This window comes from Tiliqua scincoides, chromosome 2, assembly GCF_035046505.1.
Source record: "Tiliqua scincoides isolate rTilSci1 chromosome 2, rTilSci1.hap2, whole genome shotgun sequence".
Classification (NCBI taxonomy): Eukaryota; Metazoa; Chordata; class Lepidosauria; order Squamata; family Scincidae; genus Tiliqua; species Tiliqua scincoides.
In genome coordinates, this window is record NC_089822.1 from 227,962,376 (window position 1) to 227,974,276 (window position 11,901).

The 11,901-nt window shown below is 41.6% G+C and overlaps 1 protein-coding gene across 5 annotated transcripts in view; it reads left to right on the plus strand.

Moving 5' to 3' along the window:
- SRGAP3 (SLIT-ROBO Rho GTPase activating protein 3) overlaps positions 1 to 11,901 on the plus strand; it is a 231,075-nt gene that overhangs the window by 184,598 nt on the left and 34,576 nt on the right. For all 5 annotated transcript variants that reach the window (XR_010793772.1, XM_066615038.1, XM_066615039.1 and 2 more), the window contains exons 10-11: positions 1,009 to 1,093; positions 5,601 to 5,628. Coding sequence is in view for 4 of the 5 variants with exons in the window: in XM_066615038.1 (XP_066471135.1) it covers positions 1,009 to 1,093; positions 5,601 to 5,628 (113 nt within the window). In the remaining variant the exon portion in view is untranslated. The remainder of the gene's footprint in view (positions 1 to 1,008; positions 1,094 to 5,600; positions 5,629 to 11,901) is intronic.

Genomic DNA, 11,901 nt, shown 5'->3' on the forward strand with positions numbered 1-11,901 from the left:
ATTAAGTTTTTTCCTCTGGTTACAAAGATGCCTGATGGTAACCATCAAAGGCACATTTTGCAGAGTTCTGGGTGTCTGACTAGTCTGTTATGGTACCTTGAAATAAGTAGGAAAATACTACAACTCATCTCTTCTTGTTTTTGGTATTTGGTTCTCAACCAGTGTCATTCAATAATAGTTGTTTTTTGGGGGAGGGAGTGGAGTTTTAGCTTTAGGGATCTCCTAGTTCACAGTGAGAGGTTTCAATGAGGAGCAGTGCTGGAAGTAGCACTATAGCCAGAATTATTCATTTATTCAGAGGATTGTCTGATTTGTTTTCCAAAAATTTTAAGGGGTGTGTGTGTGTGTGTGTATTAGATTTAGATATATTCTAATAAATCTTTGAGCCTTCCTATTTCAATTTTTTTTCTTCTGTCTTCACTCTTAGCTCCTAACATCTGTGAAGTTATTTGCCTCTAGGGTGCTGTTATTGGGTATGAGGCAATCTAGAAATAAATTATTCTCTGAACAATTCTACCAGCGCTGCAGTAGCTTCTGATCAACCGAGCCAGCAGACCTCATGCAGTGGGAATTCTTCTCTGCTTTATCGCTATTTGCACAAAAGTCGAGCCTTTTCAGTAGAAAAAGCTTCTTTGCTTGTTGAGGCCATTCCCAGAAGCCTGACAAAAGAGCATTTTCTTTGAACTGTTGTCTTTGGGTTCCTTGTGATGTCAGGCCCTGACCTCAAGCACATGGCTGAACACAAAGGTATCTGGCCTAATAAGATCAATTGAGCTGATACCTGAATTGTGCAAAAGTCTAAATGAAAATAGCATCCTTGGTCCAGCTTTGTGTATGTATCTGAGGTCTGGTTCATTAGGGCTTACAAAATGTCCTTTGTTCAACTTAGATTTTCCACAAATCACATAGGAGAAAAAATGTGTGTGCCTCAAAAAAAATGTGGTCTTGTTACCAAGAAGCTTTGCTGACCTTTGTTTTTTTCCTGTGTTTGTGCTTGCTTTTCCTCAGAAATTTAAGGAGTATTTGAATGGCAGTAACCTTATTACCAAACTACAGGCTAAACATGACTTACTGAAGCAGACTCTAGGAGAAGGTAAGTCACCAATGTGTGTAAAAAAAAATTTACAGCTCTCACCACAACAGGCTGTTAAACTACATTTTAAGCTTATAGAGGCTCTTCTCTACTGGTCACATTTGGGGATTAGGGGAGCTTCTGTACAGTGAACCCTCAATTTAGGGCACAACCTGTCTTGCCCTTGGGCCGGCGCAAGTCCCTTGTGCCAGCCCAGGAGGGTCACATACATGCCGTAAGCCACATTTACACCTCCTTGTGAGTCAGCTGGGCCCATGCGTGGAGGTGCACTGGCCCAAGGAGGCTGAATTCAGCCTTTGTGCCAATGGAGGGAGCAAGTAAACCTTGCCTCAGCCGAGCTTGGCCAACACAAGGCTCTGTGGAGGGCAGGGAGGAGATGGGAGGGAGGTGTTCTGGGGCTCGGGGAGGTCGGGCAGAGGGCAGTCCAGGGGCGGGCGGGAAGCTGGGCTGGGATCCGACTGTTATGCCAGATCCTAGCCCTATTCCCTGAGCAGCTTGGAGCAGCTAGCCCTATTCCCTGAGCAGCTAAACCACTCCACTCTCCTCACACTTGTGTGGCAGATGTCCGAGGAGACCTATAGGGGATGTCCGAGGAGACCTATAGGGGCTGCAGTGGTTTACCTGGGGGTAAGGGGAAGAGTTTCCCCTTACCTTTGACTGAGCCACTGTGGTGCCCTATCTTGCGCTGGATACAGTGCAAGTCTCCTGGTTTGCCTGTTCCAGTGCAAGATAGGATTACACCCTTAATGAACTAATAGTGGGAAGAAGAGTCTGTTAAAGCCAAGAGTCCATTAAATCCAAATGCAGTGAAGTCACTGGAGATGCACATGCACAAATGTATGTGAATAGTTTTTACTGGAGCAGAATAAGGGCTGTCCTCATGCTTTTTCTTATGTATGTTCCAGAAAACTGCATGCTTTCTCTGTCTTCTGCCAGTAATAGATAAAATGCTTGTTTATTGGCTGGCCTGGCTTAGTCCTTTGCTCAATTTCTTTAAGGGCCACATATTTTATTTTAGAAGAAATGTACAAGGTGCTTCCATCAGATTTTCCAGCTTTAATGATCCATAGTAAGTAACCTTCTGCTGGCCACATTTATTTCTCCATCTAGCCAACTCCTACTGGGATATTTTTTATTTTTTTAAAGATTCTGATCTGGGATGGTGCAATAAACTTTCAAACCCTGTAGGGGCTAAATCACACTTAAGGCTAATACTGGCTTATAGTGACGAAAGGCAACCTCAGCTTCTATTCCTCCTCCCCTGGTTTTATAGGATCTTCTCTTGAGCGGGCAAAAGAGCCCATTGTTTGCCTTTCTTCCCCTGCCATACCCTAACCATGATATCTCCAAAATTATCATAGTTACCCAGGACTCCAAATGCATAATTGCTTCTACCTTAATACTTCAGGAAGAGTCATTACTCTAAATAGGCATGATTTAATAGTTAAATGCATGATTTATACTCTGACCTGAACATTATATTGGAACCTGAGGTGACCTGGAACCTTGAGACCTTTTTCAGTACCCCTTTTGGGAACAAGGGGCTCTTTCTCATTTTCAAGATGCCCATTTTGCAGTAGTTTCTGGTGATTTATTTATGTATTTTTCTGCCCTACACTGAGAAAGCACTACTTTAAGTTTTAGAATCATCTGTGTTTAATTTGCTCTTAATAGTGCGTTACAGCCCTTGTAACACATACATTCACATATAAAAGTTTAATTAGTTTTTGTTGGCTTTAATTCCATAGATATTTGTCTCTCCAAATTCATATAATTTTAAGACCTGATTCATCAGTAGAGCCAGCCATATGTTGCACACAACTTGTACTTTAAGCTGAACTGCCTTTCAGAGAATCAAATTAAGAACTACAAAAACTTGTTCATAAGTTCTGGTGTCTCTCTGAAATGTTACTCAGCTGCAGAGCTGGTAACTTTCCCGACCATATGTAGCTGCAGGAGAACACTGGTAGCTTCTCTTACCTCCTTGCACAGCTCACCCTGTGTTTCAAGTTTACATTGACGTGGTTCTCATTAAGCATATTCCATAACTGCACCCTGCCAGGCAGTTGTGAGAGCAACTGTTTCCACCACTTCAAGCATGTGACTTGAGGTGTTTGAAAATGGTGTTATTTATTTTACTCATAGTATCTCATTAGACTCTTGTTTATTGGGAACTTTATCACTAGTGCAATGGTCAACTGGTTATCCTCATCAAGGTCTTAAATTACTTTTTTGTGTCTACACTCATCCTGACTAGTCCTGTCTCTTTCTCTTTGGCAGGTTTGTTCATCCTTTTGTTAACATTCAAGCTTGTAACAATTTTCTCCCTTTCACTGCACCCCCTTCCCCCAGGCATGTAGCCTGCTTCAGTTACCTTTCTCCCTTCGGAACCTTCTTCATTTCACCAGGTTTTATTCTCTTGCTTAGATTTTGCCCAGCTTCTCTGGGGTGGCATCTCACACCATTACTTTCTCAACACATTCAGCAGTTTGGATATTCCGAGTGCCCTGACTTTGTCACCAGATATGTGCACGAGATTCATGTCTAGCACCTGGTGAAGCTGATTGCTCCCGACTCCATCTTAAGACTTCTATTTAAAAAAAGTTCAGAGCTTTTGGGGCTGCTTCATGAGATCCAACTCTCTGCCCCTTTTTTCTTCTTGCCATCTAGCCTGCTTAATCATTGAAAGCCTGGTGCTTGAGATTTTGTCTCATTTTGGTTGGTACCAATAAAACTTTTACTAAAGTGTGACTAACAAAGAAGTAAGAGCCCAATCCCATGCATGTCTACCCAGAAGTAAGTCTCGTCAGTGGGGCTTACTCCCAGGAAAGTGTGGATAGTGTTGGGCTGTCAGTCTCAAGCTGTTACTGAACATTTATCCCCCCAAACAAAAATCATTGTCCTAAAAAGCCCAACACACCTTGAATGTCATTTTCATCAGATGCAATGTCACTTGATCTTTTGCTTCATCAAAAAGTCTGTGGGGAACTTTTCAAAGGAGCACTTAGCTTAGTAGTAGAGCATATGTCTGCATACACAAGATCCCATGATCAGGTCCTAGCATCTCACGTTAAACTCTTAGGTGGCCAGATTGGAAAAGACTTTGTATAAGTTGGAGAGCCAGTGGCAGTTAGAGAGAATACTTGGCTAGGTGGACCTGTAGGCTGACAATATAAGGCAACTTCCCATGTCATCCCTTAGGAACATTATCTATAAGGATAAACAGAGTACACCGAAATGTGATGATGCACAAAGGAAAACTGAAAACTTTTTATAGTTCACTCTCTGGGCGCTTACTTGCATAGTCAGAAAAGAGCTGCACCTAAAACATTTCCTTCTTTCTGTATTGTGAAAAAAGAAAAATGAGAAGAATAACATAATCTTTTAAAAAATGTTGGGCTTTCAGCTCCCCCCCCCATGAATGTGTTTACAAATTTATCAGTGGGATGACACATTTTTAAAAAAATGAATAGATTGCATCAGTGGTATGCCTGCACTTCTACTAAATCCAAGTGCTATAAATCAATGAAAGAAGCAAAGATATTGACGGCAAGAACAGAGTCTGGTTGCAATCAGATGGACAGTTATCTCACACGCAAGAGCTGAGCTGCTAAATAGTCTGCCATGTTCACATGCTATTAGTAGTCTGCTCTAAGGTGAAAGGATAATCTCTTGCTAGCTCCCCAAGGACTGTAACCTTTATCAGGGAGTACTCCCTGTTCCCCCATTTTCTTTTGGCTGCCAGAAACAAGGGATGCTGGGGAACAGATCTTTGTCTGGTACAAGTCAGCTTCATTGATGGAGAAACTACTAGATTTATGCCAGCTGCCTGAGCCTTTAATAATTTATTCATGCTCTTAACGAGCCTCATCCCTGAAGGCTCAAGGCAGATAACATTTCTATATGAAAGCTTAAGATAGTACTAATCAAAAAGATTAAAGTCAGAGATAAAGCTAAATAACCGCCTTCCTCCTGCTTATCCCCAGCTGTCTATTAAATGACTGCCCAGCTAGAAAGAGCTTGTATCAACTGTGGAAGATGCTTGGGCTTCAGCAGTTCCAAAGTTAGGGCATGGCCAGAGATGATCCTCCCAAGTACAATTTCATAGTTGGAAGGGTGGAGGAGGCACTGCAAGGGCTGGTAATAGCATTGCATTTAAGAGAAAAAGTTACCATTATCTGTGTATCTTTAAGTGATTGATTTAGGTATGGACATTGAAACACTCCCTGCCTCCCTGAACTCCAGGAGTTGGTTTTTGACTTGCATGATATTTTTCCTGCAGCCATGGTGCACAGAGAATAACCTCACAACAGGCTAAAGTTTTCAGTTATATGCAAGTTCTTCAGGCACATTCAGTTTCTCACTTACAACGCTTATTTCATATATCAATTGTATAGCAGTTTTCCCTCATTGATCAAGCCCTCCCCTCCCGATTAACTGTGTCCTTCGTTGGTAAACAGGGCTGGAATTAAATTAATATGAAATTTCCCTTGCTTTTGTCTTCTAGGTGAAAGAGCTGAATGTGGGACAACCAGGTAAGTGGATACAAATAGGAGCCACCCTGTTTGAATTTTTCATTCTGGGAAGTAGTTGTCAGAAATGCGTTTTAAACCCAGGCTAGTATCTTCTGCAGGTTTTTGGTAAATCCGTGTGCTGTGGAGAGAGGCAGCAAAAGGCAACTTTCCACATCAGGGGCCTACTTATGTCTGCATTGCCTAAATGGATTAAGTAGGAAGATGACAAACAGGCCCTTGCTTTTGTTGCAGTGTAATTTTCAGCTGACTGGGTCTGAAATGCTGAAAGGTGCAGCATAAGCACGGTGCATTGCAGTGTCTTTGTGGATGTACCTGAGGGTTTTTTTTTCAGTTATTCAGAATCTGTTTGACATTGACCATCCTCTTAGTCATTTCTCCAGCATTTGAGGGAAAAGGAGGTTTTAAATCTGCACGGATTACTCTGTAATCCCCTTGTGCTTTTTGGTGCATGGTGGCTGCTGGATGACTCCATTCGCTGGAGAAGAGAGAAGGAAGCAGAAGCAGTAGGAATGAAATACTAGATTCTTAGGGCAGTAAAGGAGAATTCAGTGGTGGTTGAAGGTAAAGCAGTGGATTCAAAAAGACAGGTAAAGTCTAGGAAACTGATAAAAAAGAACTGATGGCAAGAAACTGAAGGAAAGCAAAATTTAAAAAACATTAATTAAACTGTGAAAAGATCACATAGTGGCAGTGGGCAATGGAAACAAAGAAGCTGATAATAGAGTTGAGTGGGTAAGGTGGAAGCGGGCAAGCCTCTGAGGAACCCACTCTGAGCCTTGAAGAAGTGTGTGTGTTTATGGGTAATGAGGTCAGTCTAAGTTTCTTAGCATAGGGGCAAAAGTCTGCTAGGTGAGAGGCTCAAAATATACCACTCTTCAAACTGCCACTTGTCCCCCACGTTAAAAATGTCTACTGAGTTCACCATCTCACTTTATAATCTCAGCTGCATCCCTTTTTCCTCGCACACACCCCGTTGCTTTAGTAATCACTTCTTATTTCATCCTATCCATGCAGCAAACTTTATTTAAAATTGATTAAATGTCATGGCTGCTTATAAGGAAATCTGGGGATTGTGGTTTTATGAGTGAACTGAGAATTTTCTGCCAAGAGATCCCTGATGCCCTCACAGTGCTACAATTCTCAGAGCTCCTTGAGAGAAGCTGCAGCATTTTAAATCTGGTAATGCAGATATACTGTGTTTGCCCTGCACAGCCAGTACTTCTCTCTCACTGTTTCCTGGCCAGACTACTGCTCCTTCCCTGCCTCTAGGGCACTTGTTGGTGAAAAGTAATGTAGACGGTGTCACCACTTGTAGCCAGTTGAAAACTGGTACCAGTGTGACTGGGGCAGTGGAGAGGTGAGAATAGAAATAAGTCTGCCCTCAGGGACTATGATATCTAAAGTTGTTTCTGGCTTAGGTGCTTCAGGGTATGGGAAAGGTAATTCATGCCTCAAGTGGTATCTGCCAGATTAAATAACATCTCAGTAGCAAATTGCATGGGAGAATATGTAGCTATGACCAGGATTATGATGGTTCCAGAACCTCCTTTGTTGGTTTGTTTTAATATATTTGTGTCTGTCTTCATTTTTTCAATTTTAAAATTTCTAACCTAGGGCTTAAATAAAAGATATAGCTTGCATCAGACCAATACAAAACAGCAAAATTAGTCAATCTGAAAGGTACCTCAGAACAAGTGGATCTTCACCTGCTGTGAAAAAGACAGCAGGTAGGGGGTGTCACAAGAACATTCCAAATTACTGGAATTGCCACAGCAAAGGCCCTGCTTCCTGATGTGACCAGTCTGGCCGCCATGCGAGATGGGATCTGAAACAAGACCTCACTTGCAGTTCTTAACTGCTGAAAGCTCATAAATAGGATATGTTCCTTTGGGTAATCAGGATCCAGTTTGTTTAGCGCTTACCTAATCTCTTTGTAGCCTACATTTGGGGGGGGGGGGTTTACTTAAAAGAACAAGGACTAACTGACACATGAAGTGCATGCACACACACAGTCGTGTGTCACTTAGCAACAGGGATGTGGATTGGCACCCCCATTGTCCAGCAAGTCTTGATGTTATGCGAAGCCTCTGAAAAATGAGGGGAGCCATGCACCCCTCATCTCTGAGGCTTTTCTGAGCCTCGCAGAGACAGCACACATCTGTATGCTGCCTCTGTGAGGCTCTGAATGCTCATTTTGAGTGAAAAGACACGTCTTCCGGTTTCCCAGGAAACTGGAAGTCATGTGTTTTTGGCTGAAACGGCCAGTCTGAGCCTCACAAGGCAGCACACAGAAGTGTCCTGCTTCTGTGAGGCTCAGAAAAGCCTCCGGAGGTGAGGGAAGCGTGACTCTCCTCAGCTTGGAGGGGTGAACAGGGACCAGTGGTGGCCACCATATATGCGGGCTGTCGCTGGTCGGAACATGTGTGTATGTGTGTGTGTGTGTGTGTGTGTGTGTATATATATATATATATATATATATATATATATATATATATATGCACTCTAAAAAAACAACTTCTGCTTACAGCTAAGCTTCCTTTCTAGATTATTTCTAGCTTTCTAAAAAGTTTCCTTTCTAGATTTCAAGGCCTTACAGGACTGAAGTCTATCATGCTAACAAAGTCTATAGATCCATTCGAAATGTCTGCTAAAGAAGATGATAAGAGGAGGGGGCATGGCAAGTTTCCCTAAACTTTTTAACATTCAAGTAAATGCAGCAATTCCTTTTCAGTTTGTAGCTATTTTGTAAAGATGTAGAACAATAGAATATGGGACTCTGGCATGCAGGACTGTAGAACTGCCAAATTTCCCTTCCGATCTTATAGAAACCTTTAATTATCTTTTTATAGTACTGCTTCAGTATGTGTTAAAGTATGCAGTACTAGCAAAAAAAAATTCAAGAAGTGATTTTGCAAATGTTGGAATAGATGGCTGCTGCCTGTTTTTTACCCGCTTGGAGAACAGCTCTTCACATATGAAGCTCTTTTTCCAGTGAAGTACAGAAGAATATGGGGGTGCTGAATGTGTAGCTCAGCCCTGATTACAGAAAAATAACTTTTCTGAGTGGTTGAAAAATACTTTACTGCATTTTAGAAGGTCTAAAATAACTGTTAAGAATATTTAATGCCTTTAAGGCAGAGGTTTCTAAACTGGGGTGTTGCAGTGTCTCAGCCAGGGAAGCCCTGTCCCTGCCCCCGAAGGTGATGGACAAAAGGGTTTCTTTTTTACTTAAGTGCAGCAGCGCTGGACCTCTGGAGGCCACTTCTTTTTTTATTTTTTTATTTTATTTTTTACTATTTAAAGCAGTTTGGAGATGTGGGGAGCCCTGAGGAGGGGTTCGTAGGCTCCCGAACTCTCCAGAGGGCCAGTGTTGCCACAGGTAAGTAAAAAAAAAAAGATCCTTTTGTCCCCAGCAGTGGCACCCCTCCCCCACAAACACAGCAGTTTCCAAACTCCCGGAGAGTTTAGGAACCACTGCTTCAAGGGTTTAAAACTCCTTGACAATACAGTCTTATCCCTGACCACAAAGGATATAGTGGATGTCACTTATGATAAATTTTAAAATGCCAGATCTGTTATAGGGATGAGAAGTAGACGGATTCCCATTGGAGTTAATAGAATTTTTCCTTAGAAGATCAGACCTGCTTCTTCCAAGGTTACTTTAGGTAATGGTTTAGATATTTATCCTGTCTTGTGGTCAAGATTTCTCTCTTGCCCACAGTGGATTGTGTTGTAGAAACATATCCTGTAATGTGTCCAAACTACTGAAATTAAATGTGTTAATTGAGTCCTCAAAAGTGTTGTTAGATGTCTGCCGCACACACAAAGTACCATAAATAAAACATCTCTCAGTGTTAGCCCTGCATTCCAGTTTTATCACATTCATTCATTTTACCCCACTGCATTCACAGCCCATTTTTCCCAAAGAGATTTGACTCCTGAGCTAGCACTTAATGGATCCCCTGATGTCACCTGTTCTTGGTCTCTTACCTCTGCTACCACTCACATTGACAACTTCCATCCTCCTCAAAAGCTAATTTTTGCCTGTGCCTACTAACCAAATTGTTTCCATGATCTAGTCCCTTTCAACCTGTGGCTTGACATTCTAAGGAATCCTTTGAGAGTATTAAAGCTTGCCACTTCCTTCTGCCAATAGACCTGGGAGTTTGCATATTTCTAAAGTTATACTGGGAATTATCTCTGCAGGTCACCAGTTTGCTGTAGACAGTGGATGGCTGGGCCATGGCAGTGGTTTCTCCTCCTAGGCTGTAAACCCAATGTTCTGCCATGCCCATCAGTTACTAGTTTTAACTGGATAATCAATACACAATAATGAAGAGGAAAAACCAACTATAGAGTATTGCCATGGTAACAAGCTCTAGTCTTAGGTGTGGCTTGCCTACCAACAATGCATGAATAAATTAAACGCACAAGCCTTGCACAACAAATGTTCCTTCAGAATTGAAAGATGGAAGTTTAAATGACTAAAAGGGCACTAGACCAATTCACAGCTATATCTATGCTGGAATTAACCGCTGAATGAGTTCTGGGACATGAAAATGGAGTAGTGTCCTTTGCAAAATTTAATGTATCTGGGCCAGTGTTATGAGCCAATGATGAATTTCCAGGTTCATTAATGAGGAATGGACAGAAGAGTGCTGCATGTCCTTTATTCCTCTTGTCCCTGAATATATTTAGGAGGCAAACTATTAAAAAACTTCTTGGGCAATCCAGGGAAGACTGCTTCCAAGGGTCTTTGTCTGGTCCATCCTTTCTGATCACAAAACAATCAAAGGCAGAAATGCATAAGAAAAAATTATCGTCACAAACATACTTGGCCCTTGTGATATAATGTTATCCCATCATCTAACACAGGGGTCTCCAAACTTTTTGGCCAGAGGGCCGCATCAAATATCTGGCGTGGTGTTGAGGGCTGGAAAAAATGTAAATATAAAATTTAAATATATGATTTAAATACATGATATATATGATATATATGATTAATACCATCATGTTATGTATCATTGGAAAGGTAATTTAATGTAGAATGCAATGAAACAAACCTCATCGGAATATCTGTATTCTATCAAACGTTATGGCCAATTAACTAGAAAATGAAAACACAACTGCCTTATAGAACAAAAAGTGGATTTTCTTAACTCAGAACTGACCTATGAGACTGATTGTTGTTCAAGAAGTGCCCCTCTTATATTTAGCAAGAGAAGAATAACCGTCCCTCTTCAGCCCAACACAGTGTCTCAAACCTACCAGGGGCACACTTTTTATTTATTTACTTAATTTGATTTTGTCTGGGGAGGGGCTATAAATCTTCTTTGACCCCAGGTAGCAGATAGATGCCTTTTCACTTTTGAAAAAGCCCGGGCGTGACGTCACTTCCAGTTGTGACATCACTTCCGGGGCAACATTTTGAGCTTGGCACTGGGCTACACGATCATTAGCTATGCCACTGGTTATACTGTATATTAACAATAACGCTACCTGGTTATACTTGTAATCTTCTGTCCAGTTATGAGTGATTGTATATAGGGGTATGAGAAAGGTTTATCACTTTGAGAAGATGTTTCCCTGTAAAATCACCTGGTTTTTGAATATTCATGTTTGGTTTTGAATCTGAATTGGGACTTTGAAGTATAGGAATCCTGTACTGTCCAAATAGGATGAATGTACCTCTTCATCAGTATTAATCCAGTGTGAGACCTGATGTACTGTAGAAAGTTCATTTTTCTTAATGTCTAAACCTTATTGTGGGGGTACTGTTGGAGTGTCAACACAGGCTCCTAACTTCTATCACTGAGCTTAACTTGGGGGGGGGGAATCTGTAACAACTGATCAAATACAGCTTCCTGCTATCATTTTCTCTATCTTTAGTCAAGTTACTGTCACAGTCCAGAAACATCTGGAATTCAGCAACAGATTTTGGGTTCTATCTGGATAAAACATGAGGAGCTTGTTGTACCAGGTCTGTTAGATTTGCCTGGAAAACTGTTAGGCTCTGGCACATGCTGTCAATGTAATTGGCATATATCAAGCTTTGAAGGTCGCTGCACTCCCTGAGGCCTGTGCAGTTTATATAAGTCATGAAGGGGTGGAAAGGACAGTCTGTTTGTAGCTGATCAAGCCATAACTTGCTCCACACACGGCCTCTCAGGTTGGTTCTGGAGCTTTACAACCTGAGCTTTAGAGCCTGCCAGCTCTGTGACCTAGCATAGCCTATTATGATAGATAATCCAGTGAACCCTGAGAAATTGTGCA